This window comes from Rattus rattus, chromosome 9 (assembly GCF_011064425.1).
Source record: "Rattus rattus isolate New Zealand chromosome 9, Rrattus_CSIRO_v1, whole genome shotgun sequence".
In the NCBI taxonomy this organism is placed as follows: Eukaryota; Metazoa; Chordata; class Mammalia; order Rodentia; family Muridae; genus Rattus; species Rattus rattus.
The window spans coordinates 64052611-64070402 of NC_046162.1; the positions used below are offsets into that span (position 1 = coordinate 64052611).

Below are 17792 nucleotides of genomic sequence, written 5' to 3' on the forward strand. Positions count from 1 at the left end.
TAGGAAGTACATCCATACACGGTAGGGCAGACATAGGAAGTACAACCATACACGGTAGGGCATACATAGGAAGTACATCCATACACGGTAGGGCAGACATAGGAAGTACATCCATACACGGTAAGGCAGACATAGGAAGTACATCCATACACGGTAGGGCATACATAGGAAGTACAACCATACACGGTAGGGCATACATAGGAAGTACATCCATATACGGTAAGGCATACATAGGAAGTACAACCATACACAGAAAAACAGACAGATAAAAAGACAAGATGCACGAGGCCTTGAGTTTCATCCATAGCATCAGAAGAAATAAAAAAAGCACAAAACGAAAGGCCAGACCAGCCAGAAAACTCAGCAAGACCCATGTCACTAAGCTTAACAAATTGTTGGCTCGCTCCTGGAGACACACGTGGTAGAAGACATTACCTCCTAGAAGTAGTTTGGACGATCACACTTGCTCAACACAAGTAAGTACAATAATCTTTCTAAAAAACTATTTATTTTTGTTTTTCTTCAAGACAGGATTTACTCTGTGTGGCTCTGGCTGTACTGAAACTCACTTTGTAGACCAGGCTGGCCTCAAACACTCAGAAATCTGCCTGCTTTTGCCTCCCAAGTGCTGGGATTAAAGGTACATGTGTGCCACCATGCCTGGCTCTTTGGTTTACATTTTACTAAAGATAAGGGACAACTGAACACTGAAAAGATGTTGAACATCATTAATTAAAGAAATATAAATTTGGAAATAACCCCAGATGGCGCAGCCCAGGTGGCCCTCACAGGCGAGGGTATGCAGACGTGGTCTGAGAGTATGAAGGGCAGGGGCTGGAGAGATGGCTCAGTGGTTAAGAGCACTGACTGCTCTTCCAGAGGACCTGAGTTCAAATCCCAGCAACCACATGGTGGCTCACAACCATCTATAATGAGATCTGATGCCCTTTTCTGGTGTGTCTGAGGACAATGTACTCACATATAATAAAGAAATAAATCTTTAAAAAAAAAAAAAAAAAAGAGTATGAAGGGCGGCCAGGCAAGGGAGCCCACCAAGCCCCAGTGCAACAATGCATTTCCACAGACCTGCAACCACACAGAGAGCGATGAGAGGTTACCTGGAGGTGGGGCAGGGATGGGGAGGCCTGACTATGGAGGAATGGGCAGGTTCACCATCGCACACACAGGAAACCCTCCATGCATCATCCTCTAATACCTGCAGCTGCTGCTCCACTCCCCAACAAGGCAGTGAGACCCAGCAATCTCAAAGGATTGTGGGTCTCAGCTGGGAAGAGAACTTTATTACTATCATAAAACAAAGCTATCAAGGCTGCGTATTGATTTTAGCAAAGGTTTTAATAGTTATATTGGGTAAGGTAAGAGGACGGCATCAGAAAGCAGCCCCCATTCTGAGAATTCCTTAGCATAAAGTTAAAAGGAAGAGACAGCATGAACCTGCCTTTCAGACACTTGGAAGCAAACAGCACATGGAACGGAGCAGCTGACTGAGCGGGAGACGTGGGCAGGGAGGGGGTGGGTAACGGGGCTGACTTATTTTTAAAGCAAAGCAGTGCTGCTTTAATACAGACTCCAATCGTTTGCTCCAGCAACTCCACTCCCAGGTATTTGCCCAGGAGAAATGGAATGTAAGCCCACACCAATACTTGACACTCCGTTCAATGCAGCACTATTCACAGCAATCAGGTCAGAAACCACTCCAATGTCTGCCAGCAGACGAACCGGCCAGGTGCGGTGACACCTGCTTGTAATCGCAACAGTAAAAAGAAAAGTTGAGGCTAGATACAGAGAATGGGAACAAACACACAATACACCACGCCCAGTGAATCGTTCACTTCCAGTGTGAAATGTACCCTGCGAACCACACCAACGAACCTATTAGTGAAAGAGGAGCTATATCTCTGCCTTCAAGCCTGGCAGAAAGTCTGAGAGCTGGAATGAACATATGCATAAAGAAATTCAGTTCTATGGGGTTGGGGATTTAGCTCAGCGGTAGAGCGCTTGCCTAGCGAGCGCAAGGCCCTGGGTTCGGTCCCCAGCTCCGAAAAAAACAAAACAAAAAACAAAAGAAAAAAAAAAAAAAAAAAAAAGAAATTCAGTTCTAACCAGGGGTGGTGACGCCTTTAATCCCAGCACTGGGGACGCACCAGCAGGAAACCTTGTCTTGGGGGAAAAAAAATTTCAGTTCCTCAGCCCCAACAATATAACCCAGGCTTCCTGTTAGTTCAGGGGAACTACTAATCCCAAACTTCACTATCTGGGTCTCTTAGAACATTTCTATCTGCTTCCTTCTGCGCACATCTACCTGGTGTCCTTGCTGGCCAGACAGGGACCACATCCTGGACAGGTCCCAAAGGGAGGCCGCCTCTATGGAAAAGGTCAGATGCAGAAGCTTGTCCTCTGTGCCCCTGGCTAGAAGAAACCAAGTGCTGGTCTAGGCCAATTTATTCTGTGTCTGAGGACAGCCTGAGAGCTGCAGAGAAACAAAGGGTTGCATGCCACAGCCTAACTCATAGCCCAACATCCCTGTGAGGGAGAGGAGACCTCAACCACATCAGCACCCACATCTTTGCTCAGGCAAACCAAGAAAACACTAAAGCCCATCTTGCAACATCACCTCACAGGAGCCCAAGTAAAACACAGGTAGCACGAGAATAAAGACCACTTGGGAAGTCTACATTCCAGCACCTCCTAAGTCTCTGTGTTATGACGTTTGTGTGTGTGGGTGCACCCTCCGGGGGTTCCACTTTCACTTGGTTTCATGCCAGGAATGACTCAGTATGTTAGGGATCACTTTAGTCCAACTTTCCATATAGGCCCCTTACATCTGCCACTTAAGTGTTGGCAGTGTCCTTAAATGTGGCATTGCCTGTGTCTGTTTGTGCCCAGCCATGCTCTTCAAAGGAGACAGCCCACCATGGTGAGCTCCAAGCAGTGCCCTAAGGTTGCATGGTACATTCTACTTTGGATAGACAGTGGCGCTCACCAACTCTACCATTTTAAAACTACTTTTCTTATTTAACAGATAAAGCCCGGTCTTCATTCCAACATCCAGCACTCCAGACCTGCCCAGATATATCCAACAATTCTGGGGGGCCTCTAGGTCCTCTTCCCAGCCAAGGGTCTTACCAAGTTCCTTAGAGCCCTGGCTCTCGCTGGCCAGCTCCCCCATCTTTACCAGAGCATCGAAATAGCCTTTGGCAGCGAAGGTGACACCTGAGGGGAGAGGAGAGAGCAGTTACTGCACAGAACCCAGAAGAGCTCTGCTGCCCACACAGACGGACCGCATCGAGCCCACCCCAAGCCTGGACAAGCTCAAGGAGTGCTCCAGCTCCATCACCTCTGTGGACACCACTGTTTCTTGTTGATACTCTTACTCCGCCGCCATCACGAGGGTTCCTTTTATTTGTGAGAACACAGTGTACTGTGCAGGTCCAGAGCTATTCAAGTCAAACTGCGGAGCGTGGCGCCCTGTCATGTGCTGTTTAACCAGGGGGAGGGAGTGCAGCTTTAAGTGTACTACAGCAAACAAAGCGCCTACAGACCCTGGGCAAGATCAAGGCAAATCTGAAAGGCAGGAGGCCACTGCTTTATCCAGAGATTCCAAGTCGAAAGAGTCAGTGTCTTCAGTCTCAGACTAGGTCTTAACCAAGAGCAGGTGCTACTGCCCAAAGCACGCTAAGGGCATCATATCCACAGTGCAGTAGCCAGAGGGGCTTTTGGGTATCAGAGGAACTGGTGAACTGGGTGTGGAAGGCTCAGCACCTGCCTCTTCCTCCCACCAGCCGGGTGGAGGAACGAGTTGCTGACAGAACGAGCATACAGCCACCAGGTCTAGACTTCCTTGGAGGACCTGGCACACTCCTTCATCTGAGGACGGCCACCTACCTATGCCAGGCAGGGAAGAAGAAGAGGCAGCCGGGTCTGGCGAGCAGGGCCATGGGAAGCAGCCACCAGTGTTGCCACCACAAGCTCTAATTTGTTTTCCACAGAACTCTGTCAGAGGCTTGTAACCGGGCACTCTATCAAAGTTTATATGGTTTCCAATTAAGTGCACACAATTTGTTCTGTGGTACAAGACCATGTCCCTGGGGGACTGAGGAGTTTCTGCTGCCTTGGAGGGTGGGCTTCTTAAAACAAATGGAAGTAAAAAATACTACAGGAACCCAAGTTGGGCACTTGGAGGCTGAGGGGCTGAGGTGGTGCGGGTAGCCTGTGAGACTAAGCCCAGACAACCAGAGAAAACAGGAAGAGGAAATAACCATCCAGCCTGTCCACACACAGCCTGGACAACCACATGAGAACACAAGGGACAGCCGGAAGGGTCTGAAAGGAAATCCGTGCCTGAGCATCAAGGAGTTGGCGGGCAACATCAAAGCGGAGGAGACGGCTACCCCTCCTCCATTATACCCAGCGAAGGTAAGGCCACACCTCAGATGTAGGACATGGGGGCACAGAAATCTACTGACGGAGGGCCACACCAGGGTAGAGACTTCCAATTCCACCAGACACAGTCCACCAGAACATCAGGCCAGAAACAGCTGCTTTCATTCAAGGACCCAGAAAGCTCTTTCAGTGGGAGAACTGGAGCATCATGGGCTGTGTGGAGACAGCGGGGTGGCTTAGGGGACAGGATAGAGGCCTCATTGTTGGTCTCCACACTACACTTCTGCTTCCAGAGGCTTCTTCCTGGAGGTTACAGCCTGACTGAAAAGGCAGTTCCTCTTACCACACCAGGGAAGCTGAGGGCAAGCCAGGCATCAGAGCAAATGTTAGTAATCTCGATGCCGGAGAGGCTGAAGCAGGACAGCAGAGAGCATGAGACCAATCTGAGCTAAACAGCAAGATCATTTCAAAAACACCCCACAAGCAAAAGAAATCACAAAGCAGGAGAGGAGCAGGTACCACCTCCCCTGGCAGAGCCCCTTCCAGCACTAGCGGGGCTGCAGTCGCTCACTACCGTGCTCAGCTTTTACATGGGGCTGGGGGTTAGAACCCAGGTCCTCAAGCTTGCGTGCGAGCATTTGACCGAGCCATCTCCCCAGCCACACATGGGCACTTCTTTTGTGTTCGTGTGCCCCTATGTGTATGGAGGGGTGTGCATTGCTGTGTACATGGGGAAAAGAGATCCTGTTCTGCCATTACTGTCTTAGTCCCTTGAGACGAGGTCTCATGCCGAATCTGGAGCTTGCTAGTTTTCCGGCCAGGCTGGCAAGCCCCTCTTTTGCCATGCCCACCTTGCTATGGTTACAGGTATATGTGGCTGTATTTGGAATTTGCTGAAAGCTAGGAAATCACGCTCCTGTGGTAATAAGAGCCTTGCCAGTAGACTGAGCTGCTTCCCCCGCCCTTGTGGCCACTTCTTTAAGCAACCTGAGAACTCACAGCCTGGGGCTCGATGGCGTGAAGACCCTGTAAATTGTCTTCTTCCACAAAGGAGGTGATAATCCCTCGGGGACAGAATCTGAACTCAGGATCCCTGGGATCCTACAGGTTTCTGGGGGCTGTGCTACTGAGTCCAGTGCTGCAGAGAGGGGTAGGACAGTGGCCCTAGGAGAGCAAAGGGGAGCCCTCCCAACATCCTCCTCGTGTCTCATACAATCAGGAGGCCAGCCCTCAGGGCTTTGGCTCAGTGCTGTGAGTTCAAGTAGACCAGGCCTACTCATGAGATAGTCTCCTCCTACGCCTCACCTCAGTGACCTCTGGGACTATTCAGGAGATTGTTGCCATGGTCCTACTACAGGGTCAGCTCTGCTTGGAGCAGCCATCAACAGGCTAGATTAGGGTAGCTGAAGGACTATGGTACTGGAGGCCACTTGGTAGTGCTGGGGTTCCTTTGTTCCTACCAGCACCAACCTTGATGCTTTGCTTTGCATGAAATTCCAAACAGACACATCGATACCCTTGTCTCTAAGTATCCTGCTTGCTGGGACCAGCCCACACAGTAGGGGCCTGTGGTCACAGGGTCAGACTCTGGGCACCAGAGTGCACACACCCTTTACTCATTCTCATTCTCATTCAGATGAGGCCCAGTAACTTCTCCCCAGGTATTAAGAGGCTGGAAGGAAGCTCATCTGTGAGCTGGAGCCAGTTATACCTGCCAGTGCTTTCTCATAGTTCTTCCCCATGGCGATGAAGTTGCGGAGGCTGGGGTTGAACTGCTCCATGATGGTCTGAAAAAAAAAAAACAGAAAGCCACGTCACCTCACCACCATCCACCCATAGCTGGGAGGGCTCAGGCTGGATGGGATCAGGAACACTGCTCATCTCCCCAAGTCGAAGCCCAGTTCTGCCTGCTGTGAACACTGCACCCCGGCGTGGACAGGGCACTGTTGTAGAGGTTGTCTGCAGAGCAACAAGGGGTCCTCGCAGGGCCTCGTGGCACAGGCGGCACTCACAGGCATGGCTTCTGAGGCACCAGGCTGGCGGGGCTGAGTCAGCCGTGGGAGGCTACCCATCGGCCACACACAAATGCTCAGCGACGCCCCCCACACCACCACCCTAACTCAACACGCCAATTACCAACATCAGCTCTGATTACAGCAGTGTACAACCTGATTTACAAATACCACACTATGAACAATCCAACAGGCTCCGGATCTGTTTACCCGACGGACTGCAGTCCCTGTGCCAATATCGGCAGTTCTTAGACTCAAGAAATTAGATTTTCACTGTGAAGGCCAAATAAATGTTTTAATTACATGGCATAAAAACAGGCACACACAAACAGCAGCCAAATGAGAATCCTACCAGCAGAATACCCACAGGCTGTCAACAGCCTACGCCAGTCAGGGGAGACCCCAGGAGGAACTTTGAAAGAAAACCTGACCAGACATGTCCTAATCTGGGGGTGGCGGGGAGACGCTGCCATACCAGGAGCCTGACTCTTTTTGAGAATAACAGGAAGGGAAGCCACCAGGATTTACACCAACTCAGTCCAACCGGTGGTCTCAGGGAAGGACCAGCATAACAGATAAGAAGGACATTTAAGGACACCAGGGCCAGGGCCCATAATGGGGCTTGGCTTTGGAAAACCTACTGTTGGATCCATTCTGTATTGACCTGCCCTTAGGTATGGCAGGATACCTTCACCAGGAGGAATAAAGACCTTCCCTCATTCTTGGGGGAATGAATACTTCAGTTCTAAGCTGCCACCCACTCATCCCTTTCACATATGGGTCTGGCTTGCTGACCCGGCACTCCACCTGGGCTCTCAGAACACAGGAACCTCATACAGCAACACTTCTCAGTCAAATCTACAGGGCTGGTGGCACTGTCTTCCAGGCCACCTCTTCATGCTAGCCCGGAGTCCACACATGTAATAAACACTCAGCAACCAACCAATTGCCAGGTCCCATCCCACAACCAGCAACTAGGGAGAGAAGGCATAGGGGCTCTAACAGAACTGGAGACAGGAGGGTAGGGAGGATCGGTGGTCATGACTAAAAAAGGAGGCAGGCAGGTCAGCACAGTGTAAATGCCCCCGGCCAACCAAGCTGCCCTGAAAGGCCTAGAGGAGCAAAAAGGAGAGGAAGTGAGTATAGTAAAGTCCTTCACAGGATAGGAAGCTGGGAGGGTCTGAGCAGAGCCAAGCTGGATACATTAAAAAGGCCCCAGGCTGTAGAGATTCCAGTCAAGGGTCAAAGAGGAAGTTGAGAGGAGCCTCCCTGCTGTTCAACCCTCTGATTATGAAGGGAAGGAAGGAGGCTCCCGCCAGGGCCCAATTCCTGTGTCTGTATACCGGGCAGTGTGAGGACAGTTGGGACCTGATTGGAGAGGCGAGAGAGGCAGCACAGGGACAGGGAATTGAGGTGGATGTATATTGGGTTGGGGAAACCTGTCTCAACTCTGCAATCCGAAGAGAACCTGGGAACCACACAGGGACGTTACAAGGCAAGATGCTGAAGAAACTGAGTCTAGGAGCAGACCCAAGCAAGAGTTTGGCTCTAGGAACACTCCTGGGGATCCTGGGAGGAAGAGGCTTAGCTCAGATCAGTCCTCTGAGCTACATGAACATCCTGAATGACAGGAGAATATGCCAGAAACCACTTAAGGCCAAGTGAGACAGACCGTTGAGGCACCTGCCATGCCTCCTGTGACACAGAGGGCAGCTGTGAGGTTTCACTTCCTCAGTGCAGTTGAGCTCACACAGGAGGAATGCAAGAGGGAGTCAGCTGGGTAATGTGGGTAGTGAAGTGCCAGCCAGGACACCTAGGCATGGTCCCAGCCTCCACCTGCTCAAGAGCAGCCAGTCAGCTCGGGACACTGCTGTCTTGGCCTGGAGGCAGTGGCAGGAGCATGAATTCCATTGGGCTGACACTCTGAGGGGGGCCTCCCCTGGCCATAGAGGGCCAGTTTCTTTCCAGGCCTGCATAGTGACACCTGCCCTGGCTGGAAAAGTGGGCCTGCTCTGAAGGAGGATATTTCCAGGCTCCTGGCCAATGTCATGACCTTTCTTTGGGTCACCTGACTTCCAGATACCTTATAAAGAAATCCGGTGGCTGACAAAGCAGGGAATCCATTTGGGGTGTGTATGTGTGCATACAGGTATACACCTACGTTTGCCTATGTTGGGGTCTCTGAGCTCAAGTCCACGTCACTGTTCTAGGGTTCACGTAGAAGCCATGGGTTCTGACATAGGAAGCCATGCTTGCCCTGGTGGCTGTTCCTGACCCACGTCACCCAGCCCCTCCTGGACGAATACACTCTCTGCCCACCTGCTCTAGACTGGCTCTCCTGAGAGAAGGAGCTCTTGCCTGGGATGGTGTGAGGAAGGTGCAAAGCAGAAGCACTCAACTGGGAGGCTTTGCCTACTAGGGAAGGGATCACCTTCCTTATCAGCACCAAGGAGCACAAAGCAGAACAGCAGAAGCTGCAGTTTTGACCTTGCAAAAACAAAAAAACTGGGTGTTAAGGATGGTACCGCCTTTTATCCCAGCACTCGGGCAGCAGAGGCCATCTCTAAGTTCAAGGCCACTCTGGCCTACAGAGTGAGTTCCCAAGGCTACACAGAGAAACTCTGTCTCAAAAAAATGTAAAAAGAAAAAAAAAAGATAAAGAAGAGAAACAAGAGAAAAAGAAAGCAAACAAACTCAAGATTCAGAGGAACCTCCCCCATACTTGAAACCTAAAGCCAGCTATCCATGCGGAGAGCTTCGTGGTCCTCAAGGACACTCTCAAGCCTAGGGGCAACTCAGGCCATCTCTCCTGCTTGGACAGAATCCTACTCAATGAGCAAGCCTCACACTTCCTTCAAATTCCAGGCCTGTGACCTGCCTGCCCCAAATGCACTGTGACTGTGGGGTAGCTCTTGGGGCTTTTCTGGACCAGGAACTATATTTAAAACCAGAATTCTTTTACTTATTCACCTTCTCATTCAGTATTTATTCACGATACCTTCCACATGTCACATAAGGGGTGCGTGTGAACTCACAGAGACTATTCTATGGAACACGTCCCTAAAGGGCTAGGGCTTTAGGAAGCTCATGGAGAGATTAGCAGAGCTCAAGCCAAGTTTGCTATGGCATTTCTGCCAGGGCTGTTGCAAGCAGGGTGTTCTGCAAGCTCGGCCCTGCTCTCTTTTAAAGACAAGATCTCACTGTATTGCCCTAGCTGGCCTGGAACTTTCTAAAAGATTTTTATTTATTTTACGTATGTGAGTACAATGTAGAGTGAGTACACTGTAGCTGTCTTCAGACACACCAGAAGAAGGTTTCGGATACCATTACAGATGGTTGTGAGCCACCATGTGGTTGCTGAGAATTGAACTCAGGACCTCTGGAAGAGCAGTCGGAGCTCTTAACCACTGAGCCATCTCTCCAGTCCCCAGCCTGGAACTTTCTATACAGAGCAGGTTGTCCTGGAACTCACAGAGTTCCACGTGTCTCTGCCTCTTGAGTGCTAGATAAAGGTGTGTCCCACTACACTGAGCTCCGGCCCCATTATGTGGCTGTGCCCCTGCAGCCAGGACTCACTAAAAAAGCAGGTGCCAGCTTTGCAGCCCAAGGTATTACCTAGGTAACAGGGAGTCCCATAGTATCTTACAGCTCCAATGCAGGCTGCTTTGCAGGAAATCCAGCAAGACTTGCCTAGGATGTATGTACGGAGGGAATAAAGTCAGTTCCAGGTATTATGTGAGCATAGAAGCCTGCCTGAAGGAGGTGGAGCCTGAGCTGTGCCTTGCTTGGTCAGAGTCAAAGAAGAAAAAAAAAAAGGATGTCTATACATCCTAAAAGAGGTATAGGTTCTGGAAGGAAACAGGCTTTGGGGTAAAAATGAAAGAGTGAAGGGGACAAGGGTCTTGGACTCAGAACCAGGGTGGCCCGAGCAACCACCCTCCATGCCTCATCTCCGCAGTGTACCCCTGTCCAAGGCTGTGGCCAAATCTCTCCGTTCTGGGCAGAAGAGAAAGAAACAGACTGAGTGTGGAGACTCCTGGCACACAGGCCTTAGCCCAGGGCCTCCTTAGCTCCCGTGGAAGGCTTTGAGGCACGTGCAGCATCAGAAAACGCGTGTCCTTCTGTGAAGCAGGAAGAGAAACCTGGACTGTTCCAGAACAGGACTAGACTCCTGGCCTCTGAGGGAGTGGTAGGTCCTACCAGACCCACAAGGCCAGTTTCGGTCTGCTAGGGAGGTAGGCAGGCAACAGAAGAGATAGACAGACCTTCCAGGAGCTGGAAGGGGAACCTGAATGCTACACGATGGGCTCCAGCAGAATCTGAGCACAGGCCTCACCCCAACCCCCAACGTGGTAGTTCTAGTTTCTCAGCTCTGATAGCTCCCCTGGAGAAGCTGCCAAAATTAAGAAAGAGACTCTGTGTCTTTGGCAGGGTGCCTGGACGTGATAGTCATGGTGGCCTCCCATCAGAAGAAAGGGCCTCCTTCCTATCACCCTCAGCTGCCCTCCCGCCCCCTGCCCGCCAGCACTAGAAGCACGAGAAATGACCATCTGAGACTGCAGCAAATACCGCTGACAGCGACAGGCACAAAACCCCAACATGGAGCCTGCTTTTGCTGGCCTCCCGCCCCTGTGAAGGATTGGTGAGTCCTCACAGAGGTTCCAAGTCACTGTCCTGGTGAGAGTTGGTACAGAGGTGAGCACAGCTGCCTCCAAGTCACCTGACATCTGAACCCCTCTTCCCAGCCTGTTTCCAGAATCTCTAAAGGTTTCTGGGCACTCTAAGGTTGACCTCTCCTATACAACGTCCTCAGAGGCAAAAGCCACACCAGGGCCTTACACCCAGCCTAGTCCCTACACAAAGAAATCCTTGGTCAGCATGTGCTGTAGGGGGCTAGTCCAGTGGTCCCCAGGAAATCCAGAAGCCAGGTCTGACCCATTTGCCCTATGTGGCAGCCACCACAGGAACTGGTCAACACCCATTATTCCAGAAGCCTGGACATGAAACCAAACAGTTTAACCACGTCTTTCCTGCCTGTGACAGGAATGTCCTGCTCATCCCAACCTCCACAAAAGCACAGCTTCCCAGCAGACAGGCCCCACAGTTGGTTACCCTGGCTTGGGTCACAGATCTTCTTGGGGAGTTGAGTGGCTAGTGCAGCAAGAGGCACATTCAAACTGTTACTCGACAAACTCCATCTTTGTTTGTTTTTTGAGACAGGGTCTCTCTATGTAGCCCTGGTTGTCCTTGACCTTGCTATATAATCCAGGCTGGACTGAACTCACAAAGATCCTCCTGCCTCTATTTCTCACGTATTAGGACTAAAGGTATGCGCCACCATGCCTGACTTCTGGATCCAAATTCTTGATTGAGTGCAGTATGATATCACAGCATGACACCATGGGGACCCATTGATATAAGCTGAGGGCTGTAATTTGCTTAAATTAGAAGGAACAAGAAATACAATTAGCCTAGAAAGACAGGTCACCATGATAGAGACGGACAGCCCCCAGGATGTCACTCTCTTCAACTGTGGGGCAGATGATGTCACGGCCTGCATGCACTGAGCCTGTCCTCTAGTCACCACTGTCTAAATTTCAACAGTCTTGAAAGAAGTCGATAAGGTTAAACAAAGTCACTAGTGAGGGAGGACTCTAGGTCAGTCTGACTAGTGTCTATAGAAAGAGACTTTGACACAGATACACAGAGGATGGCCATGTGAAGACATGGAAAATCCAGGTCCATCTGCTGACCAAGGAGAGATCTTGGGAGAAACTGCTTGCCCTCCCCTCATCTCCTAGGACTGTTTAGGATCCATGTCTTTCTTTAAGTCATCAGTTTGCAATATTACATATTTCAGTACTAAGCTGACCAGTGCTGAGTTACTCACATATCTAGAATGGCAGGGCACTCAGTCTTCCACAGTTTATAGAAGAGGTATGATAACTTCTTACCCCTGAGAACATGCAAGGCCACTCACTGGGCCATCTCTCCTATGAGTATGCTGGCGAGGACCAGGGCCAGGCCCACTGGTGGGAGACACACATATATAAGTTTGAAGGCAGCCATGGAATGCTCTGAAACTATCCCTCTTTCCAAGGACCTCAGGTCAGGCAGTTAGCATATGCTAGCCCAATAGATACTGCCACAGACAGAAATGTAGGACCATTGGTGCCCAGGTGATGGCTACATACCCCTGCCTAGAGCACCAACAGTCCTCTGAAAAACCTTCTGCCCGTGGCATAACCGGGCCTAGCTACCAGTGATGGCACAGGAGCTGAGGACCTGCCTGAAACACCAGAGCCCAAGTCTAGTCTGAAGCCTAGATCAGCTTCCTATCAGCAAATGACCATCGATGTGGGACTTCACCCCACTGACGCTCACTCAAAGAGCAGGTATGCACTCAGTACCCCCAGAGCTGTGCCTAAGGGAGCAGCAAGAAGCCATCCAGATCCACAGACATCAAAGCTGAGGCTCTCATGGCTGACACCTGCCTCTCACACACAGAGCCACACGACTGAGTGGTGACACAGGAGTCCAGCCCCACATAGGGCCTCTCCTGAAGCAGGGCTGGGACTCAGGCTACTTACTGGTCTGACCACAGCCCAAGGCTCCCAACACCTCTCAATCCTATCCCCTCATCACTAAAGCCCATGGTTCCCAGTCCCAGGGCAGGACGGGTAGGTCTACCGTGGTGAAAATGGACAGCAGGCCTCACCTACCTGAGAGGGTCATTCTCAGGGTAGAGGCCGGCTCCATAAGCCTCTGTAAAAGACAAAGAGGGGTGTGGTGTGTAGAGGGACCTGGGTTTGGTCCATTTCAGGCACCTCTGCCTCCAGCTCCCTTCTCCCTGCAGTGTAAAAACCCAGTAGGTAAACAGCAGTGCACTGGCTGTTAGGAGCAGGCTCTACCCTGGCCTGGCAAGGGCCCAATAAGACCAAGGCTCCTGTGGAAAAGGTACCTTCCTCCCATCCCATCTCATCCCATGGTCAACAGACACGTTCCATGGCAGGCTCGGTGCCGTGCTTTCCAATGTCCACATTTCTTTGTACCATCACCGGCAGTGATTGGGCATGTGTGGATCATTTCATACAATCCTCTTTGGCGACTTTCCCTTACCATGGCTGTATACTTCAGTCTACAAACCACTAGACCATGAAGAGGGTCCTCACTGCTGAGCTGGGCTGCTGGGTATCCCGGAGATACCCAGTGTTTTATCAATACTCCTAATTGTTCAGGGGTGAATGTTGGGGACCCTTGGAGGCTGACATCCCTGAGCTAAAATGCAGCTTCAGAAGGATGTGATTCCAAATGTAGGTAATTTCTGTGGATTTAATCTGGCCATAAACTCAAAGGAATTCTCCTGCCTGAGCCCCCAAAAGCTGTCCCCCAGCACTGCATGGAACACTGGAGTCTTGAGCATGCTAGGAAAATGCTGTCACTGAGATCTATACTCAGCCCCTCCCTAAGAGAACAGCCACAGTGCCTGTGTGGTGGCCCATGCTGGGGAGGCAGAGGCAGGTGGGTCTCCATGACTTCCAAGTGAGTTTTGTCTACACAGAGAGTTCCAGGCTAACCAGAACTATATGTAGTGAGGCCCTTAAAACAGACGAGCACACACATGCATACACACACACACACACACACACACACACACACACACACACACACTCACACAGACACACACACGCTCACACAGACACGCGCACGTGTGCAACAAGTATGAAATCACAATCCCAAGCCAGAAGAAAACTTTTCTCACTTCCACCTGGGGTCTCCTGGTCTCTTGCATCTGGGCCTGAGGTGTTCTGTGTAAAACTTCTCATGTCCTCTTTTACCAGAGGGAACAGGATCTTGAGCTAGCACAGGAAAACTGCCTTCACCAGCCCCTGGAGTGTCCCAGTGTTCATGCCACAGCCCAGGTTACAAAGAAGGGAAAGGGCCAGCATGGCTTTCAACGGTGCCCAAGTCCAAGGACCAGACGTTTCTTTATGGCAGCCCACTCTGGATGGAGTAGGCAGAGGGGGCCCTGGCGAGGGCTGTAAAGTAAGGAGCAGTTGGGGGAGCTGGGTATCAGCCCTCGACTGCACGACCACAGGCAAAAAGGGGTTTCTGTCAACGTGGGCAGCAGCTCAGCTGCAAGAGGCCCACACAGACCAGAAGCCCGAGGTGCTCAAGGTGACTCCTTGGAAACCAACAGCTAACGCCCCACCTTTCACTATGCCACCCTGGCCACTCTTCTCCCTTCTCACTCCCTGCTTTCTAATCTCTGGCAAGGGACCAAGCTCAGAGACTCCTGGACCCAGCAGGACAAAGCTCTTGCTGCTAACATTTGGACCTGATTGCCAGACACACAACTGGGTCATCACCTCCAGGGAAACAGAACATGCTGGGCCAATGCTCCTCAGGCCAAGGGCTGAACAGCAGCCCCTGAGTGTGGGCAGATGGCAATTCCAATGTCACCTCTTCAGAACTTAGAAATGAAACTCACCCAGCTCCAAGCGCTGCTGGGCTCCTATCAGAGTCTGCCCACTGTTCCAGGCCCTGGGACTTTATCAGGGAGATAAGTCACCCTGGTCAAGGGGTCAAATGGGTCCTAAGTTGTTGAGTCTGGGCCTTGGGAGTGCATGGGATGTGTGGGAAGGATTCTGATAAGCAGTTCATACTGTCCAGGGCAGTCTCCCCCTGGATCTGTAGTCTGAAGTTTCCTAGGATACAGTTCAGGGGTGCAGCTGTGCCCCTCGACCTCCCTGCCGCCCCAGGCTGAGGCTCCTCAAGTCATCATGCAGCTGTGCTACACTTGCACAATTAGGCTATGGGATGACTCAGAGAAGGAGGTGGCAGGGGGTTGGAGGAAGGTGGCAGTGTGGTCCATGCCTGTCAGTAATTATTCCAGGCACAGGCAGGGATCACAATACAACACAGTGTAACAGCTAAATTAGGTAAGATGACAGTCTCCCTGAGCACAGGCCTTTCAAGGAGTGCAGCTTCTCCACCTTGAGGCCTCAGGAGAGCCCTAGGCCAGGGCAGAAGGCAGCATGGGAGGTCCTGGCTAGGATCACCAGTAACTGAGACAGAGCACTAGGCACCTGCCCTAGTCAGGAGCAATCAACTGTCCGGGGTATCTGCACAATGACAGCCACAGGCAACACCAGGGGACTATGAGGGGCTAAGCAAAGACACTCCCTCTGCTCCTGCAGTGACACCTAGCTGTACTGAGTAGTCTTCACAGTCACTCATCATTGAGAAGATGGGCCACACCTTAGCCTTCCCTTTGGCTTTCCTCCCCTCCCCCTCCCCCGCCCACCCTCCCACTTCCACCTCCCGCTCTTATTAAGAAGCTAAGCTGTCCTTGCAAGATCCTGTTGCCTATGTCAAAGGGCAAAGTGCAGACCTCAGGGGCTGGCCCTTCAGAAGCTGCAAACCAAGGACACAACAGCAGCAAGACCTCAACTCCCAGCAGTAGCCATCTACCACCCTCCTGCTGACAAAAACTGGGAGGAGCACCAGCCTTCACTGTGACCTCAGGGTTGGCTAGTCAGTATGTGCAGTAAACCAATCTCTCCAACAAAGATTTACACTCCAGGAAAGACCCACCACACGGCAGGCAGAGGCAAGCACTCTTTCAAACCAGCCTGGACACAAAGATGCCATGCCCTAGTGCCCCAGGAGCTCCCGGGACACCATGGTCACCTCCTCCAGAAAACAATAACTCATGCAACAGTGCACCGGGCACCAGGCTCTTCATAAGCCAACAGACTTGATGACCTACAGGACATGGCCTGGGGCTGTAGAGCTAGTCACCTCAGAGGTCAGCATGACAAACAAGCTGACTCTTGTTGCCCTGGCTGCTATGACCGGCCATCCCTAAGACACTGGTGGTAGACAAGGGCAGGTAGCATATGAAGGAAGTGCTCAAAAGATAGGCACAGAGTGTCGGCTCAGTGAGAGCAGACTCAGCCTCTCTACTGACAGGCCCGCCCTGGAAGTACCTATCATACAAAAGGGGGACACACGCGCACACACAGCCTCTCTCCTCTCAGCAGGCATGCACTGCCAATCAGTGCCTGTGAGAAGCCCCACTTTGCTGTAGATACCCTTCATAAAACAAGGGACAAGTGCCGCTTTGGTCTGAGCAGAGAGACCCATGCTTCCATAGTTCCCCAAAAACATCCTTCTAAGGGAGTGAGAGGGATGTAGGAGGAATGACTGGTGGACTTGACCAGTCATAATACAAGTGTTTAGCACAACTGCTCCAGGAACCTTTTGGTACTGCCACTTTTGTTAGATAGCTACAGCTTTCTGCTGATAGCCACAGTGTGAGGAACATGACTAGATAGCTGCTGGTAACAATACCCCCACGCTGCCCCAAGGCCCTGGAAACACAAGCAGCTTCTACTGGCTTTCGTATCAAGGGGGAACAGTAGCACTATTCTTTTTTTGTTTTTGTTTTTGTTTTTTTTCTCGGAGCTGGGGACCAAACCCAGGGCCTTGCGCTTGCTAGGCAAGCGCTCTACCACTGAGCTAAATCCCCAACCCCAGTAGCACTATTCTTTTTTTTTTTTTTTTTTTTTTTTTTTTTTTTCGAGCTGGGGACCCGAACCCAGGGCCTTGCGCTTTCTAGGCAAGTGCTCTACCACTGAGCTAAATCCCCAACCCCCCAGTAGCACTATTCTTAAAGAAGTGATTGCCACCCTCGAGGGTTGTAGGGTTACCCAGAAGCCAGGGCTCCTCGTGGACTATAATCCTCGGGAAACCACTAAGCTCAGTCATGCCTATTCATTCTAGCACTCGGAAGGTGGAGGCAGGAGAATCGGGAGTTCAAGGTCATCATCAGCTACATGGCCAGGTTGAGGCAGGCCTAGCCTGCCTGAAACTCTGTCTCAGAAAACCAACACCAACAATTCCCCTACTTGGGCTGGTGAGGCGGCTCACCAGGTGAGGGTGCCTTCCACTAGGCTGACAGCCAGAGTTCAACCTAGAACCCACACAGAAGAGCACATACACTCACAGTTGTTCTCTAACCACTCTATGGGAGCTGTGGTGCACGCACATGCACACGCACGCACATGCACACACACACACACATGCACGCACACACACACACACACACACACACACACAAATAAACTTGGGGGGGGGGGAAGGCCTGTCATTTAATCCCAGCAGTAGGGAGGCAGAGGCAGGCAGATCTCTGAGTCTGAGGCCAGCCTGGTTCCAGGACTGTCAGGGATACATAGTGAGATCCTATCTTGAAAACAACAAATTACCTAACTTGACCTTCCCTTCTCATCCCACCAGGGTCTCATCAAGCTACTAAAGCCACTGTGTATACTCAGAGGGGCCCAAAAGGGCTCTGAGGGTTGACTTCGTTCT

At 51.3% G+C, this 17792-nt stretch overlaps 1 protein-coding gene across 5 annotated transcripts in view; it reads right to left on the reverse strand.

Annotated features, from left to right (window-relative positions):
• Positions 1-17792, reverse strand: part of Baiap2 (BAR/IMD domain containing adaptor protein 2) — a 65686-nt gene that overhangs the window by 45017 nt on the left and 2877 nt on the right. For all 5 annotated transcript variants that reach the window (XM_032913481.1, XM_032913478.1, XM_032913480.1 and 2 more), the window contains exons 2-3: positions 6116-6191; positions 3148-3234 (exon numbers count right to left, since the gene is read on the reverse strand). In XM_032913481.1, the coding sequence (XP_032769372.1) occupies positions 3148-3234; positions 6116-6191 (163 nt within the window). The remainder of the gene's footprint in view (positions 1-3147; positions 3235-6115; positions 6192-17792) is intronic.